At 35.4% G+C, this 19,322-nt stretch overlaps 4 protein-coding genes across 6 annotated transcripts in view; 2 read left to right on the plus strand and 2 right to left on the minus strand.

Annotated features, from left to right (window-relative positions):
* Positions 1-11,446, minus strand: part of LOC143919660 (myb protein-like) — a 39,928-nt gene extending 28,482 nt beyond the window's left edge. For 2 of the 3 annotated variants that reach the window (XM_077442089.1, XM_077442087.1), the window contains exons 1-2: positions 11,205-11,446; positions 8,126-8,236 (exon numbers count right to left, since the gene is read on the minus strand). In XM_077442089.1, the coding sequence (XP_077298215.1) occupies positions 8,126-8,236; positions 11,205-11,227 (134 nt within the window). In that variant the 5' untranslated portion in view covers positions 11,228-11,446. The remainder of the gene's footprint in view (positions 1-8,125; positions 8,237-11,204) is intronic. The other variant, XM_077442088.1, reaches the window with a different exon arrangement.
* The window catches only part of LOC143920309 (myogenesis-regulating glycosidase-like), a 950,780-nt gene that overhangs the window by 744,888 nt on the left and 186,570 nt on the right, over positions 1-19,322 (plus strand). The window lies entirely within an intron of this gene.
* Hus1-like (Hus1-like checkpoint clamp component) lies at positions 13,792-15,371 on the plus strand. The gene is made up of 6 exons (XM_077443147.1): positions 13,792-13,934; positions 14,050-14,256; positions 14,336-14,439; positions 14,504-14,614; positions 14,683-14,860; positions 14,937-15,371. The coding sequence occupies exons 1-6, from the start codon at positions 13,883-13,885 to the stop codon at positions 15,140-15,142; spliced, it is 858 nt and encodes a 285-aa protein (XP_077299273.1). The 5' UTR covers positions 13,792-13,882; the 3' UTR covers positions 15,143-15,371.
* Nup62 (nucleoporin 62) lies at positions 15,240-18,789 on the minus strand. The gene is made up of 9 exons (XM_077443135.1): positions 18,472-18,789; positions 18,268-18,330; positions 17,226-18,190; positions 16,866-17,148; positions 16,373-16,532; positions 16,099-16,270; positions 15,849-16,015; positions 15,663-15,774; positions 15,240-15,585 (listed from the first exon to the last, which is right to left on the minus strand). The coding sequence occupies exons 1-9, from the start codon at positions 18,581-18,583 to the stop codon at positions 15,427-15,429; spliced, it is 2,193 nt and encodes a 730-aa protein (XP_077299261.1). The 5' UTR covers positions 18,584-18,789; the 3' UTR covers positions 15,240-15,426.

Consider the following 19,322-nt stretch of genomic DNA (forward strand, 5'->3'; position numbering starts at 1 on the left):
TTTATAGATAGTTGTGCACATGTAAAAAAACGCTAGCACGTATATTCTATGCTATGGCACCCAAGCCATGATGGTGGTTTCCATATTTGAAGAAATATAGGAGAAATTTGTCAAAAAAAAAACCCCTGCGAAGTGAGACATGCTTTTTCACTACAGGAGACCAAGAACGCGCCCATGTCTCAACTTTTGCGATGGCTCCAATAAAATCGGCATCCCGAAAATTCGACTAGTCTGGATTTCTTGATTGTTGCAAGCATATATTTGCTTGCGGTTACATACGTGTGTGTATTGTCTATTATTTAGCTATGTACATATATAGAGGAACAAACAAACTTTTTTAAATATGAAGTTTTGCGAATGGATTAAAAATCTTTATCGTCGTTGAACATTGATGACTTCTCGTTGCGATATATAACGACAGTGTTGATATTATTCTCATATTTTCACGCACACGTGCACTCTAACCGACTCGGCCCGGTCCACCCCCAATAGCGACTTCAAAGTAATAATTAGATGACGTCATTGGTGTGTCTAGATTTATCTGTTTGTGCCTTAGACAGCGGGTACGTACATATATACGTAGCCCATATCCACCACTTTTAATTCGAATTGTTCCTTTGAATGTTCAGAACGATTATTTATATATATGTACGTAAATTATAGCGCCATTGTAAATGAAGTATAATTGCCGCGGATAAATAATTAAATAGATACAAAATGCCATCCCCTACGATCCGAAAAGCCGCATTTGATAGCGACGAGGAGGGTTAGGAGGTAAGCAGATGGCCAACGAGAGTTCAAAGACACCGGACCGACTAAACACCCCTACCGCATACATATTGAACACCAAACAACTGGGTTATAATAATACATATAACAGCGCCTATGGGAAAAACGCGTGGCAAAAAGTAAGAGAAAAAAAAAAAGTAATATGTAGCAGTCCTTATAATATATTCGCTCGAGGATAATGACCGACGGAAGAGGTCAGCGATGGGGTAATTATCGATGAATTCAGTCGTTATCTGGAAATTGAAGCAGATGCTACTTGCGAAAAGACAACTATTAGTGTAATTAACGTCTCGTTTGCAAATTTATCATCGATTCAAACTCGAGACGATTAGATAACTCGTCCTTCGAGTGAAAATGACTCGACTTCCATCGGACACGGTAAGCATACACAAGCATTTCGAAATTAAATGACAACGTTGTTGGTTCATTGTTAAATTGCTATCATTCATAAGTCAAGCACGAGCAAAGTAATTTGTATTTATAGCGCCAAACGCGAACTATTACCGGTAATAATGCAAAAAGACAATGCGCCAAAACTTTCATTTTCATAATACATTTTGATTTCTACTAGTCAGAACTTCGTCTAAAAACTTCAACAACCATTGCTGTTGATGGTGTCTAAAACACAACTTGATTTGATAACTCGGTTGATGCGTTGATGCTAACCACCGAAAGGTTCCCGGGTTCAAGCCCTGGGTTGACCCCGATTTAAAATAATTTCTACAGTGCTGCTGGTCAGACTTAGATATTTGTGACTTCGAGTTGATCATTTTCTATCAGAGTTATCCGATTTCATTGTTGAACCGGTTGCTCATCAAATTAGCAAAAAACCATTCTATATACTATTTGAATATGATTAATGTATATATGTAAAATTTTAATACCTCAGGTTTCGCTCAGGGGAATGGAAACCACAATGTGAAATCAAGGTAAAATATATAAAAAAAAAAAAATTGCCAAAAATGTACCAATCAGCTCATTAGATAGAACAATATAGTTCTCATACTAATAAAATTACGACATAAGTAGTTACCGTATAATGCTAACAACTGAGGGATCACGGGTTCGAGCCCCGATCCAGTGTAGCTGGCCAGATCTTGGATATGTGACTCCAAGTCGATCGTTTCCTATCAAAGTTTGCCAATTTATCAGATTTCATCGTTGAAACGGCTCATACCAAATAAGCCACCTACCCTCATTTTACACCACTATTTGAATTTAATTTCCAAGTTTATAATTTCAAATATTATATTATAAAATTTATATATAGTACATATCGATGGCTTGGTGCACAGATATTGTATGTCCATTTTTGAATTTGTATCGAATTTTATGTTTGTATATGCTGGAATAATTCAGGTTTTTCCTATCAATGTAATTTATGTAGTATACATATGTACATAACCTTGAAAGGAAACTGAATTATTCCAGGATCTGCAAACTTAAAATTCGATATAAATTCAAAAATGGACATATAATATCTGTGCATCAAACCATCGATATGTATAAAGTTGGCTACAGGGGTCGCCTTGTGGCATTCCCGTAATGACACGATGGTAAAAATAAATTTAAAAAAATCGAAATCGCAATAGGAATAAAATAGGTTATATACCGTTGAAGTAACCTACATGTATTCATATAAAAGCGACATAATCAAACGAAGGAAGTGTATATGGAGCAAACAATAAATACAGATAAGGTTACATATTCCTGAAGGTTATGTATGAAACATAACAAACCTCCTATAGTATATTATCTGATTAAGTGCAGGATAAGGTTTACGATAAAAACCCTGTAAGCATTTAGTGCACTCATCAAATGTCAAAGTTACCGCTTGTCCAAATCATCTCACCTATTTACCAATTTGCTTTTTTGTCAATGATAAAATAGCATCACTGATTTGAATACGTACACTCTATTCGAATATATTCACGTGCGATTTAACACATGTCCAAAACGTATGCATACTTTTCGTATGCGAATCGACACGTACCTTGAGCAAATTTTAATACAATAAATATTTGACCGTGTGTAAGAACATCCTCTATAAAAAAAAAATAATAATCAAAACCATCGACTGAACGCAAACGGAATAAAAATCGCACACATTAATAACGAGGCAATTTAAAATTATAATCGATCGAAAGGGTTGACGACGGCCTTCGGAATCAAATATTAAATCTGCGTATGCTAATCGGACAGATGTGTTCGGTTGAGATCGAATCAAATCCGCAGATGAAATTATAGCCCAATTACACGAAACGGTCGACTTGAAACGATTCCGTTCATAAATAAACATTTGTAACGAAGCGTATGAAATTAATTGATATTTTTTAATTCAGCATTTGGATAAACAAATGCTGTTCAGTTAAAACGTACCGATTGGATGTTTATTGGTCGTTATTATACTCAAAAAGAAAATTCGAGAATGGACGAAAATTGGACAAAAGAAGTGCTAGAATAGTACCCGAGAGAATGCAAAAGGGTAAAAGGAAGACCGCGGGGAAGATGCGTAGACGAAGGAAAATGTGTGGGGTGAGATGTGGGTTGCGCAAAAGAGTCGAAGCGTGTTGGAGAGTCATTCATCCCGCAGTGGAAGATGAATGGCTGTAGACAATGATGATGATGTAGATAATTATACCCAACTGATATGGAGTTGACATTTGAGAATTCTTAGAACAGAGAGGAACTCATGACTAGTCACCGGACCCAGAAGGTGCCGCGTATTGTTCAAAGGTTGTAAATGCATTGTTAAAGGTTTGCCGAACCTTTTTTACAAAGGATTTACAACAATGGAACAATGGATAGCACTGTGACTATCCTACCTCTACTCATGACTCGTGACTGCGGATAGACACCGTGCTTTTTCCAGGAATTGGGGCGGTTTAGTAAATACATTGTTAAAGGTTTGCCGAACCTTTTTACAAAGAATTTACAACAATTGAACAATAAACGGCACGCTTCCGGTCCTACCTCTACTCATAAGATATCAGATCACAAACAAAAATTATTAAGCACCTAATTTTTATTTAAAACCCAATAAGCTTGTCTCAAATCTAGTGTTAAAATGTTTTGCACGGATCTGTCTGGTTACGCATAACAGAAACAAACTATGCAAATGCAAATATAAATCAAATGGTTTTACTATGGTGCCATTGCGGGTTTTGCCCCCAAGGCGACACCTATAGCCAAATTTGTACATATGTACTTTATATAAATTTATAACATTTTTATTGTAAATTTGAAATTATATTCAAATAATGGTGAAAAATGAGGATAGGGTATCAATTTGTTTGGAACCGTATCAACAATGATAAATTGGTAAACTGTGATAGGAAAGGATTGACCTGGAGTCCAGGGATTGAACTCATGAACCCTCAGTTGATGGCATTATATGTTGCTGGTTACTACGAACATTGTAAAATTATGTTCTTCGCTATTTTAAACTCCTTAGTGATACTTACGTTTATGCCACAAGTTGTTAGCAACACTCCAAAAGTAAACAATCGATGGAAAAATGAAAACATAATATAAACATTATAAGCCGATTCATAATCACAACGTGCAAATAAACAGCGCGCCCAGCTAGAAAAAAAGCTGATCTCATACAACTTCCATCTCCGAAAAAAAAAATATTTATCGTTTTGCCGACAAAGCATAGGCAACCGTCTCGATTCAAATAGGAAGAGGCTACGATGACGCTAAAATGTCTTCTAAAGATCTTTCCATGCAAATATGAACAGCGATTCAAGCATCCGCAAAACAAACACATCCTCGCCAAGGTTTCCCACGAGTGTAAGTAGGCAAACATTCACAATTAAAGGCTTGGCAACACTTCCGAGACATTTCCAATTAGCAGATCTCCTACAGACGATTCGAGTGTAAAATAATTTCAGAAAGATCCTGCATAATGTCCTTAGCTTGTCGCAAGTGTCAATATGACCCGAAAAAAATGGAATCTCTCAACAACACGTGTTCCAAATGTTGAACACATTTCGTGCTCAGAATCTACTACAATCTTGTGGAAAAAGTTGAAAACGCAAGCGACCGAGCGAGGCAGAATTCATCTAAAAAAATTACAAAAATAAAAGCACCTGCTATAATAATTAAGCGGCACATTTATTCTTACATAACATAGTCCATTAACAATTCAACGTGTTCAAATTAGCTGGAAATGTTAATTTTAAGCATGAATACTGAAAAAAAAAATAGAAAACAAACAAATTTCAGAACAGTATGTACCTACCTCGAGATGAAAATATGTAATAGTGTTATCTAGTTTTTGAAGAACGCGTTTAAAGTTATATGACTTCCTCGAGGGACCTCTAATAAAACGGGTGTGGTCTAGCTGGTAAAACAAGTTTTACCATAAAAAATAGTCACAATGATAATAGATAAACCTAAACAAGGCATAAAGAACAAACGAGACAGAATCATGATTCAAAATTCGTCTATTCCGTAACCTTTCTTATAACGTAACATAAAAAAATCGAAAGAGTTGAATGAAACAATTTTTTTCAAATCACCAAAACCTGATTTCACAAAAAAAAAGCCATAATTGAAAAAAAAAATACGCTACCCTTTTCTTACGATGCAAAAATATAATTATATCTTCTGCAAAAAAAAAAAATCTCATAATGATCACGTAAAAACACTACTAACAACAATGAGAGCTTACTTTATCGGTGAACTTTTCAGCTCATAAAGATTATGTTACGATGTTGGCAAATCCTCTCATATTCGAGGCAAACATGAACGTGTTCGAAATTTGAGAACGTCTAATTGATGCTTAATGATGTGAGGAAATTAACCAAGCAGACGATATCACATTATGAAAGAATAAAGTTTGATCTATGTATATTAGATTTTCTAAAACGCTGGCGAAAATCATATCAAATCAACACAGTATTCACGAGAACGAGCACAAATTTGTATACAGAACGAACGAAAGTGAAAACGCGTTATAAACAAGAAGTGCAAGTAAAATTCGTAACCATTCTATAACGAAAGAACTTTCGTTACTTTTACTACATAAGTACGTTGAACATTAAATCTTCAATTAATGTACATATGATCTGAAGTAGCTTATTATCAATTATTTTTAAAACAAAAATTGTAAATACTCACTGATAAGAGGGCAAACGGCCCCCCGAAGCGCCCAGCATTCCCCGGTATCTAGGGAACGACACGAAAAGCCAAGTCCATCAGAAGAAATATGCGAAAGTCACAATGTGTCACCGACATTCACGAAACGGCACACAGTTCCGTACACACGACATGTCCTACCCACTCTACGAGAGATGAGCGAAAAAAAATGTAAAAATCCGAGGGTTGATCTGTGTTTATTGGTGGTCCAGGAATGGTTGCAGCCGGCTCTGGAATGCACAACCACCACACCGGGACCGGTTCACACGACCGACAAACGGCTCCAGTTCGAATCCTTCAGGTCACACACGTTACCGGATCACAACACTGAACAACTGATACATATTTCCATTATGCATCAAACATATACCTCAATAAAAAAAACTGAGGAACATTCACAATGTATATATACAGCACACGTACAATGACAACTGTCGATGTTTCGCAATTGTATGTAATCGTTGTGCGTATTTTATTTTTATTTAACGATATGGATATAGTTCGTTTCTTTGAGAAAATTTTTAATTTTTCGTCTCGAGCTTTTTTCTAGCGGGAAAAAGCTCCAAGTCCAGAGACGCGAACCTAAAGAGTGACGAGAAACGACTGATGAGAGAACTTCGCGTGAGGCCGCCAACACGATCCGCGGCCAGTGACGTGCACTCGCACCGCGATATATATATATATAATTATATTTGACAAATAGTTCCACTGAAAAAATAAAACGATCCACATGTATTTTGAGATTCATTAAATACCTACATGATTACATTTCATTAGGCGATCAAATATTTTTTTCTCAAAAAAAAAGTCAGTGATTCACTAATTACATTTTTCGCATATAAATAACGTTGAACATATACATACATAAATAAACCAACAAACATTTTAGTTGATATACATGTCTACACGTATTAAAATAGCAGAAACTAAAAAATAAATTTGAAATTATACGTACCGGTTTATGGTTTTTTTTTTACTAAAATGTAGGTTTTTGAGTCTTTTTCCTATTATGCTAAATGCACGTTTTGAGATTCACAGAGTACCTCAACGATTATATTTCATAATAATGCGTGACGCCCAAAACATTATCAATTCATTAAAAAATGTACACGCAAAACATGACAGTGATTCGTGCATTTTACGCTTATATAGATCATTGAAAATATAAAAAAATTCACTTATGTGAGCTAATTTCTAGATGTATTAAACTTGGAGAGATCAAGTACATAGTAAATTTGAAATGATACATAAGGTTTGTTATGGTTTTTTTTATAACTAGGTTTATTGTGATTTTTTGAGCTTTTTTCCTATTATGCTGAATATACTAACATTAAAATAAGATAATACTAACAAGTAAAATAATGTGTAAAATAGATAGTGAATCACTGTATCAGTAGCTACTAGAATGAACCTAAGATGTATTATGAATATAATTTACGAACAATAAAAAGAAATTAAAAATCAAAATCAATTAAGATGTTACTTATTTATTTATATTTTTTTCCATTGTTATTTTATTGCATTTTTATTTTTTTGTAACGGGTGACAAACCGGTCAAGGACACGGCTTTCCGCCTTTCCAAATATATATTTTTAAATAAATAACATACAATATACCAGGAAGGTCTTACAGGTAAACCCCTTGTGAACGTTTAAAATAAACCTCAAGTTATGTAAATCTTTCAAAAGACACAAATATCCTGTAAAAATGTATTATCCTATGAAAAAGCGAAATATAATGAAACGATACATGCGACTATTGGCTAAATAAAAGAATATTAAGCGCTAATAAAGGTTGAAGAAATTGTGCGAATTTTGTATTTAACTGAACCAATAATTTAGTATAATTGACAAAATATTTAATTTCTACGAAAATGTTTCACCTATTACATATATAATATATGCATGCTGATTAAAAAATAAATAAAATGTTGAGAAAATTATCACGCGCCGCCGGTGGATTATGATCCCCATATCAAAGCTCCCTACAAACATTGCACATACGGAACTTCGAAAACACAATCAAACACGAATTGAATGAAAAATGCATTTTTAAAAATCATAGTGATTACAAACATGTATTAGAATTTGCAAATGTTATAAATACATACAAAAATAAAACTGACAATAATTAAAAAAAAAAAAGACAAATCACAAAAGCCAAAACTAACAATTTTAGAAATAACACTTACGAGTATATAGCATTTTGTTCTAGCCACTTTCTAAAATTATGTCGTCTCAATTCTTGATTAGCTTTCAACTTATTTTCCTCCATTTGAAGATACGACTTGGTGCCCTCGGCGCTGTAAGCGAAAATTTTATTTTAGGATGTTGTAACAAAAAAAGAAATTAAACTAAATTAAAAAACATGTTGCTAAAATCTTAAAAAAAAAATGCTTTAAAAACCATCGATACAAAACGGAAATGACGAAAAAACTCAATTTCACTTCCGTAAGGAACTTGTAGGACAGGTGCGCGCGTGCATGCACTCGATTTTCTAACAGAAGGGTGGCTGGAAAAAACGTGGAAACCAAAGGTCAAAAACGAGGAAACACGAAGAGGGGCCATTAATGCAATATGTTAATCGAAGCAGACGACACTGATCAGAAAACGCAAAACAGTGACGTCAATCATGAAGACATACATACATAACTTGATGAGCGGCAAGGTGAAGAGCGTCGTCGAGACCCAACACATCTGCCCCCATTTGTTACTGTCGATTTTACACAGACGCAAGTTTCGCAGCAATTCAATAACAACTCGTAAATCAAAGCATAATATATAATATCAGTAACGTGCCACTATATCTGCATTGACCCTTTATTACTGCAAATCGTTGAATGACCCACGGGTCAGCCGCAATACGCAAAGAGCAAATGCGGCAAATTGCGAAACTTGGTCACGGATACAAAAATGCTCATCCTTTTTAATGATACATGTTTTGTAAACTTTGAGTGCTGTTAATTTCAAGCCCCATTAAAATAAGGAAGTAAATTATCGCAGTTGCATAAATAACTGCGCCTTGCAGGCGGGACATTAAAAAGTGGTAATAAAAAACTGTATAAAATTTTAGTATACATTCATATTTCATTCGTTCATGAACATACTAGTTTGTTTACACACGAACCAATCTGGTCAGTTTTCATGAACACAAAAGAACAAATTGACAAAAAGAACTACATATGTTAGTTTATTCATTTACAAACTATCAGGCATATATATGTACATATACATATATGCTTACCCTGGGTTGCAAAATTTTTAATATTAGTGGAAACGGGAATTATAGCAAAGTTATAATTTTGTTTCCATGGGATTTCCCTTTTAAATACTTGGCGTTTCGACGTGTCAAAGGTTTTGCCGGCTCAAAGTTTCATGCGACACCTAGTGATTATATTTGAAGTTAGCTTTTGACTTTTAGCACTTAAACTAAAGCCAATAGTTCTTGTATGAACCAACTAGTATGTTTATAACACTTGGACTGTAACATATGTAAGGACGTCATTTCGGGATTTGTGAACCCCCCCTTGATTTGGCCAGGCCAACAATATAAAATTTATTTTTATTTTGTTCATAGAACATGAACATTCGCCTTTACAGATCGCTCCAAAGCGACAAGTGCACTTAAACAGATACAATACAATTAATATTGTACATAAGCATTTTATACAATGCGAATTCATACAAACATCTACTGTGACACCTATGGAGAAATTTTTGCAGCATTTTATAATCAAATTGGCGAACTTCAAGACGCTGAATAACTTGAGATTAGAAAGAGAAATATATAAGGAAAAGCCGATTTACAGAAACCGTTTCAATGAAAAACAGAAAAATTGGCAAACTCTAATAAGAAACGATCGACCTAGTCACAAACCAAGGTCTGACCAGCAGCGGGACTCTAGTGGGACTCGAACCCGTGACCACTCTGTCCGAAAGCATATATGCTAACCACTAGTCAACGCCGCTGGTTTGATGAAATACTATGAATCTTAATCAAATCGATTGTTCATTAATAAAACATACGGATTAGCAAAAACTGCAAATTGCTAATTAAAAAAAAAACTACAAACTGGCCAACAATTACCCCCCCCCCCTGGATAAAATTGAAATGACGTTCCTGTACATATGTATCTGGTTTATTAAATTAATTGAACCGATAAAAACGAGATAGGGATTTTTTTTTTGTATTAGGGAATTAGTATCTCGTAAATTATTTAAAATTAATGAAATTCACAAAAGTTTTACCTATCATTACAGTCAACCTTCCTATAATGTGCTGGATCGGTTCAACAAATATGCGAAAAAAATGTAAGAAAAGAAAAATTGTGAAAATATAAGAGCGTTATATCTCGTTTCTGTATCGTGTTCTCTTATAATTTCAATATTTTTTCCCTTCGTACTTTTTTTCTGTTTTCTTGCGAAAAAGATCTAGTGCGTTGTATAAATGTTTATAATATTTCGAAAGGGGTCCTGTAAATATATACATATAATATTGAAAATCAAACCCAATCTATTTCGAATGCATAAAACCAAAAGCTGATGAGCAATATTTTCAGACGATGGGGAACATCTATCGTAAAATTGACAAGTAAACAAAGATAAAGGTAAATAAGATAACGTTAGACTTTAGACTAGACAAAATCCTAGCAAATACTATTGAATATAGATATTTGCAATGTATGAAATCACTCGTCAATCGTTCAAAAATTGAAATTGAAAGAATTCAATTGTTATCACATATTAAAATTTTTAACTTTTCTGATACGGAAAATTAAATGGCCGTCAAATATAGTGTTTCGAGTCGCTTTCATACGATCAAATATAACCGTGTCCCGAATTAGAGACATAACCTTAACGATCGATCGAACGACGTAAATATGCAGTGGAATGTAAATAAAAAAATACGATGGCGACAGATCGTCGCACGGATACGGAGGGAAAGCCGAATTGAAATGCTGAAAAAATCATGAAAGCGGGCCATCGAGCGACGAGCGACGGACAACGGTCAAACGTCAGATACGTAGAGCGACTCGTTCGAGATAGCTCACTTTGAAAATACGGTTGACAAACGGACATGTCAAACCGATCGCTGGCTACTGGCCACTGACACTGACATTAGCCTGTTGTAGCACGAAGGCCGACTTTCACAGGACGAGAGAAAGAATGTCATTATTATTTGAAAGTGTATTAGGGGAGGAGGTATATATATAATACGGGAGGGGAGTCGGGAGTCGGTGGATGGTGGTCGGTGGATGGTGGATGACTCACGGCGGTTTCGTGTCGGCCGGCATCCTCGAGTGAAGGCGGGGGGGCGGAGGGGCGGAGGGGGCGCAGGCGTCGGGGGCGAAGGCGGGGGCACCGCCTCAGGGGCGGCGACACCACTCCATTTCACATCGTCCGCGATCCGATCCCACACAATCCACGATTACGACGTTACGAACGTTATCGCCGCTCTCGCTTGCACTCTCGACGAAGAGCGAGACGGAGATACCGATCGCGACCTTCTTTTTGGTCGACCATTTCGTTCGAGCAAATCGTTAACTCAACAACGCGATCTTCGACCATTAGTATTCAAATTTTCTAATTCAAAATGTTGTCGATCTTTCCAGGGACGTCCTGTGGGTGAAGGCAAGTTAGGTGGTGCCATTAAATTAGCTAAATAGCTCAAATTTAATAAATAATGGCGACTCATTTTGAGGGGTGGCAATATGGAGAAGGAAATAACATCAAAAATAAATTGTAATCATTATATTTCTTTTATATTTCACTATAAATAATTAAAGAACAGACTGCTTATCCTAAGTATCAACCAATCTCAATAACCTCATCCTAATCAATTCAATCAAAAATATATTGTGGCGGCTCGCTTATACGACATGGTCGAGTTTGGTTGCCTTCCTGCGGGTGGGGACCAACCCGGCTGGGTTCGGAGAGCCACTACCGACTCTGTCTTCAGCTGTCATATAATAAACACGTGCATTAACATGCCAGTCGTCTCATTCGTTCATCCTCCATAATATATATATAATATATTGTAATATGGAGATTGATCGATCTCTCACTAACGTATAATCAACCCAGTAATTTTTTTGACCTCATTGGGGCTAGAGGTTGTGATCGAGAAATCTCGGCTCGAGATTTCTCGAGAAATTTTGATTCTCATTTCTCGAGAATATTTTATTATGAAAATTCGAGATTCTCGTATCTCGAGAAATCGTTTATTAGAATCTCGAAAATATCGAGAATATTCTTAATTTATCACTACTTGTTTTTGCTCAATAAACTGACTGATTTGTATACTTGTTAACTCGTAAATAATTTTGTGAAGTATTGTAATATGTATAGATGGTCAGTATTTTTATTATTTGTCCGGTAAGTTATTATTCGGTCATCATTTAAGTACATATACACATGTTACAACGAAATCGCACCATTTTTAAGTAACATATATGTATGTGCATGTAGGTACTAGTCACTAGTGCGAAAGTATTCGGTTATGATATCACTAAAACGCTAGTGAAAATATATTTTCACTGACAATATGACCCCACTTAACACACATAAAACAAAGATTTTTGATTTATTATTTATTTATTCGAGTATTTGTTCCTTAGTTATATTAATCAATTTATAGTCAGTATTTTAATATACATAGATGGTCAGTATTTTTATTATTTGTCCGGTCACAAAAACACGGGCAAAGCCGGATAGCAACACTGAGAATTTTATAAAATTATTTTTTACATATTTTTATTTTTACAATTTTGAATTACTTTTGTATATTTTTATTTTCTTTTATAATATTTTTTTTTTAATATAATTTTACTTTTTTTCTATTCAATGTTCTATTGTATCTCTCTATACCTTTCTTTCGTCATCTCTTTAATAAAGTTGTAAGCCCCTGATATAATAAACATATTATGGAGGATGAACGAATGAGACGACTGGCATGTTAATGCACGTGTTTATTATATGACAGCTGAAGACAGAGTGAGTAGTAGCTCTCCGAACCCAGCCGAGTTGGTTCCCACTCGCAGGAAGGCAACCAAACTCGACCATGTCGTATAAGCGAGCCGCCACAATATGTAGAGTTTGTGTCCTTTTGATTTTTGTATGTTGTCAAGTTTATGCTAAAAAATCAATTCACTATATTAAAAAAAAATTATACTTTCTCGAGAATTCTCGAGAATCTCGAGAAACAAAAAAAGAAAATCTCGAATTCTCGAGATTCAAATATTTCGAGAAAATAAGATTCTCAAATCTCGAGATTCAAATATTTCGAGAAAAGGAGATTCTCGAATCTCGAGAATCAAAAAAAGTCGAGAAATCACAACCTCTAATTGTGGCATGCTACACTATCAATATTATTAACAGTTTCACGCGTATCAAGATCCGTATTGAGAGTGTAATAGGTTAGTATCGTAATAATTAGTAGTATACCGGGTTATTTTGAAATCAATGATACTAGAATCACGATCCGTATTGACTGTGTAGTATGCTCCATTAGCTGGTGAGTACACCTCACTCATAAGTTGTTGAATCCTGATAGTGGGTCTATCTTAAGGCACAAACTCTGAGATGATGAAGACGATTTACGGGACAAGTACGCGTGATGCGTGAGATTCATGGGAAGAGTCGACGAAACCATCTATCCCCATTCCTAATCTTAATTCTTTGGTACGAGTTCATTTTTCAAGTCTTCATCAACTCAGAGTTTATGCCGCAAGGGCCACCATTTCATGGCAAAAATAGTCTTTTGGGCGATAGCAATGTGCGTAATAATCCTATTACCTTTAAAAATATACATTATGTGAATATTTTGAAACGTGGTTATGGTTAAAATAAATGCTACTACGGTTAATGTCAAAGTTTAAAATTAAGCGCCATTGTATGTGGGATATCGTTGCTGTGCTTTATTTATTTCCATCGTATATAATACTTCCAAAATGAAATTTCGCGGAGTAATGATAGATACTGTTCCAATGAGAGAATTTACAAGTAAGTCATGGATCGATATTAGCCATTAACAAAATACGTTTATGTATTTATAATTGAATGAGATAAATAAATGACATACATTTGGTTACATACAAGGAATGCCTTTGTTTTACAGATATTATTATGACACTCTCAAAACTCTCAAAAGACTGTGTTATGCGATTAACTTCAGATGTTATTTATTTTATTATATCCGAAGAAAATTGTGGTCCCCTCTCTCCAATTGTTTGGTGTGAATTAGATCGATCGTCATTCTTTTTTGAATATTTAATGGAAGGCGTCAACGAAACATATAAAGAAATATACTTAGGATTTAGTACTTGTAAGCAAATAATTTAAATGTAATCATGTAGTAAACTTTAACATCTTATACGGTTTTTTTTATTAAAATTTTACGTCAGGTCACCTTGCAAGATCATTGATGACTCTGAAACAAACTGCAAAATCTGTAAAAATAAAACTTACTAAAAAAGATCATCCATGCCTAACACTAGAAATTGAATTGGTTAGTTTTTTTCCCATGTTATATTTCCTTTTATCTTAATGTATCAAGAATAATATAATTTTAGCCATCAGCAAATTTGATGGACAATAGACATGTTACACATGACATTCCTGTCAATGTTATATCAAGGAAAGATTGGAAATCTTTTAGCGAACCAAAACTACCTGACTATAATGTAAGTTTTGTAATTGATTGCAATATTTTTTTAAATAAATTCTATTCTTATTCTTGTGGTTTTTTCAGATATCAATTGAATTGCCCCCATTAAAGCAACTCAAATCAATGGTGGATAGAATGAAAAATATGTCACCAGATTTAATAATTAAAGCTAATTCATCTGGTAAGATGATACTCCAGATAAAAACTGATTTGGCAACAGTTTCTTCCACATTTACAAACCTACAAGTAAAATCCTTCAATAGTAAGTGTATATTTTATGTTTAAATTGATTTGTAAATTATTTTATTTATTTTTAAGTATTATGTTCATGTTATCAGGCAACAAAGAAGATGAAGACGATGAAGAAACAGATTATATAATATGTCGAGTTGATATTAAGAAATTTGGTAATTTTTTAAATGCAAATCAAACGAACTACACAGTGGCCCTCTGTTCAATGGTTCATAGAAAAGTCATTAATTTATTTTTAGAGAAAGAAGGCTATATGGCATATCAATGCTTCATACCATCTATTTTGTATTGAGTACAAATTTAAATTTAAATAAATTTCTCCACCATACATATATGTATGTACATATAATATTTTTAACAAAAATAAGTCAACTAAATAAGTGTTTTTTACAATGCATCAAATAAATAATAAAAAATCCAATAAAAATCTTATTTTTTGTTGTATTATTTCAGTTTCATTGTATACAATAGATTTTAGAATACATTAACGAATTAGAAAAATATTAAAAACAATGGAAATTATTTTATTTATTATTGAATGACAAATTATTATTAAATGAAAAAATTGTTACATTTTTATTTATAAGTCAATTTGAATGATCTTTTATTGTGTCTTTTAAGCATGTTGTGCATGTTGGATAACTGATCCAATTTATTGGAAATTTGAGCGATTGAGGAGTCAATCCATTGCATGGATGACATATGTGCATTCAATATGCGGCCAATTTGAACAATCTAAAACAAAAAAAAATTACAAATAAACAAATAGGCTGTGCTTAAAAATGCAACGCGATAAAACCATGCAAACATACCGGATCATTGTTATCTTCTCGTCGATTAGACTCGTTCAAATGTTCTATGATTTCCTTTAAATCTTCAGACATTTGTTTTAACTGCGTATCAATTGTGTCAGTCAAACGGTACCTATGTATATAATTTAGAACGTTATAGATGATCATTTTTAAGATATATCTAAATAATTATGTTAACTTTTTTACGTTTGTTCTCGCTCAGGATCAGTAATGACAACATTGCTCAGTTCCTTTTCTAATGGGACTAGCAGTTCTTCTAATTCACGTTGTTGCCCTAATACAAAATCAAGTTCGTGATCTAAACCTTGTTGTTCAGTTCTAACACCTTGTAAGGCTTCATTGAGTGTGACGATCTGCGACAATAGTGATTCATTAGACTGGTTAAATTAAATATCATAGTATATCACAAGATGAAATATTGTAAATAAGATATAACCTTTTCTCCATTTGCAATGAGCAACTTATCCCATGCATTAACTTGAGTAGCTTGGTTGATAAAAACTTTTTCTTGCTCTTCTAGTTCTAAACTCCATTTATTGATGGTGTCTTCGAGTTGTCCGAAATTCATTGAGGTTACTGGTGTTGGTTGTGTTGGAGCACTACTGGCACTATAATAATATGCATATATTTTCTAAATATCATATAATTACTCCAATTAAAAATAAATAAATCTTGCTATTACACAAAAAAAAAAAAAACAAACCACTTACCTAGTTGTGAGAGTTAACGATCCAGTATTAGCCGATGTGGTGGCAGCCGAAGATGCAGCCGTTAATTGGAAACCAGCTCTTGCCAACGAACTAGACACCGAAGGAATGGCGAGAGATCCAGGTGTGGTTGTCGAAGAGGGTGGTGGCAACGTTCCGAGACCTATTATTTTCAAATATTTTATATATTATCTGTAGTACTGATTGTACACATTGAAATGGCAATGGGCAGGTCACGTAGCTAGAAGAGGGACGAAAGGTGAATTAAAGAAGTGCTGAAATGGTACCCAAGAGAATGTAAAAGGGTGAAAGGAAGACGAATGGACGAAATTAGAAAAATGTGCTTGGTAAGATGGATGAGAGTCGTCCAAAACAGATAAGAATGAAAGCGTGTTGGAGAGGCATTCATCTAGCAGTGGATGGTAAATAGCTGTAAATGACGATATTTGGTTTCTAGGTAAAAAATATACACTTAGGATTCATAAATAATAAATACTTGTTAATGTTAGGGGCTGTGCAATGCTGGTAGGAGCATTAGAAACTGCCAAGGCAATGCTTTGAGTTGTAGCTGGAACTGGCGGCGCTGGCAACTGAAATCCAGTAAAACCAGGTGTCGACAAAGTGGCAGTTGCAGCAGTAGTTGCAGCGGGCGCGACAATAGTCGAGCCTCCAAATGAAAAATCAGCTGGTTTCGTTTGTGGAATGACATTAGCAAAGGAAGTACCCACTGTTGGTTTTGCAACTGGAATTTGAGCTACATTTGCTCCTGGAGTTGACGCCTGAAAAAAGCACAATATTTTTTGTTAAAAATACATATACAGTAATAGTAGATTAATATGAGAGAATATTTACGTACTGGAATGGAACCAAATGCTGGAGGTCCACCAGTTCCAAACGATAATGCAGTGGTTTGAGGTGGCTGCACAGCCGGTTGTGATGTATTGAAATTAAAGCCGGTGGTGGGAGCTGCTGTAGCTACAGGTTTTCCGAACGTTGGAACAGCAGAAGTGGCAGGTGTGCTAAACCCAAATGATGGGGCTGGGGCGGGGGCTGGTGCTGGTGCAGTTGTAATGGTGGCGGCAGTACTAGCAACACCAGTCGCTCCTCCAAATGAAAACATAGGAGATGCCGATGTAGGTAATCCAAAGCCGAGTGATGGCGGATTTCCAACGGGATTCAAAGTCACATTGGGAGCGACAGTTACGTTTGGTGATGCACCAAAACTCAAGGCTGGTTTTGCCGCCGTCATACCCAGCCCTAATCCGATAGCAGGTGGAGAGCTGACTTGTCCGAAGCCAAATCCTGTTGTAGCGGGGTTGGATGGTGGTGCAGCGGTAGATTGCCCAAAGCCAAAGCTTGCAGTTGGAGCAGCCGTTGGGGCTTGTTGCAATGGATTATTTCCAGCAAAAGAGAAGTTTTGTCCTAAAGCCGTAGCTGTTGTTGCAGGTGCTACTGATGTTGCACCAAAATTGATAGCTGATGATGCAGGAGGTGTAGCGCCAAAAGACGGCCAGGCGTTAGCAGGTTTGGCTCCAAACGATAAACCTGTCGTAGCTGGAGTTATGCCGACTGCTGTAGTAGCAATCGCACTCGGAGATCCAAATCCTGAAAACGCTGCAGTACTTTGAGCCGGTTGGGCTCCAAAACCGAATCCAGTAGTCGGCTGCGCAGTTGAGGTTATACCCCCTCCAAACATTTGAGATTGTGTAGTCTGAGGTGAGCCGAAGGAAAAGTTTGGAGCGGCAGGCGAGGCACCGAAAATAGATGGCGTAGTTGGATTCGCCGTAGGAGAAGTAAAAGAAAAGCCACCTGGTTTAGAAGCTGTAAAATTAAATGCACATATTAGAATTCCAAGTTATGTTACAATCATTTTGAAAGCACGCGTGTTAAAAGTATACCATCGCTTCCAAACATTCCAGTTGCTGGTTTGTTAGCAGTAGTCGTTGCTCCAAATGTAAAACCTAAAAAAAAACCCACGGTTAGTATGAAATTTGGCGGTGAATTAGAAGCGGTAAAATTTATAAATCGAAATGGCGAAGTATTAGAATTAGGTTCGATAGTTATAATAGGTTAAGTGCGTACTGCGACAAAATATTTGTAACCTGTATTGTTGGCGGGAACGGAGCCCGGAATAGAAGCGGGAACGGTAATATTGGGGGCGCCGAATGCGGGGGGCGCAGCGCCCACCGGCTTATTGCCGAAGCTGAAGTTCATGCTGAATCGACGCAAGACTAACGAAATCTAAAGGCCCGCTAAGCTTGACACTTTTGGCCTAAACCTACATTATTTGAAATCCAACACGTTCATAAGAAAATGTGGTAATTAGGTTCGGTGATTACTAGCCAAATGTGAACCGGTCACAGTACAACCGTTCGCTCTAGATCGGTCACACGTGATCACCCGTCACACTAAAACTGGTCACGAGAAAACTGGTCACACCCTAAACCTGGTCACACTCTAAAATCGGTCAACCAGTTTTCTCGTGATCAAAATCTTCAGATCATCAAAAAAAATCGTCAATCACACTGTATCACTTAACTTAATTTCTACCGACTGTCTTTTTACTTTATCTATGTACGTAGTAACAATAGATTAAGTTTTGTGTACATGCGAAAATTCGAACTCGAGATTTTGATTCATTCACACAATTTTTTTTTAATCTTTAAATATGTGTGCTCTTCACGAAAAACTTTAAGTATAATCCTTGTATCATTGTGATGAAAATAAAAATAAAATATATTAAATTTAACTAGTCAGAAGTGGGATTTTTTCCTCTTAGAAAATTCAAAAATGTTGTGACCACACCCCTTAACGTATCAAGTTGAAAATGTATATTTGCATTCTTTATGTACTCACTTAGAGTTGATAAAGTTTTGGTCAGAACGCAATTTTATTAAATAACTAAAACTTTTTTTGGACCGAGCTCGTCACACGTTAAGATGAAATGGTTCGG

This window comes from Arctopsyche grandis, chromosome 12 (genome assembly GCF_051622035.1).
Source record: "Arctopsyche grandis isolate Sample6627 chromosome 12, ASM5162203v2, whole genome shotgun sequence".
Lineage (NCBI taxonomy): Eukaryota > Metazoa > Arthropoda > Insecta > Trichoptera > Hydropsychidae > Arctopsyche > Arctopsyche grandis.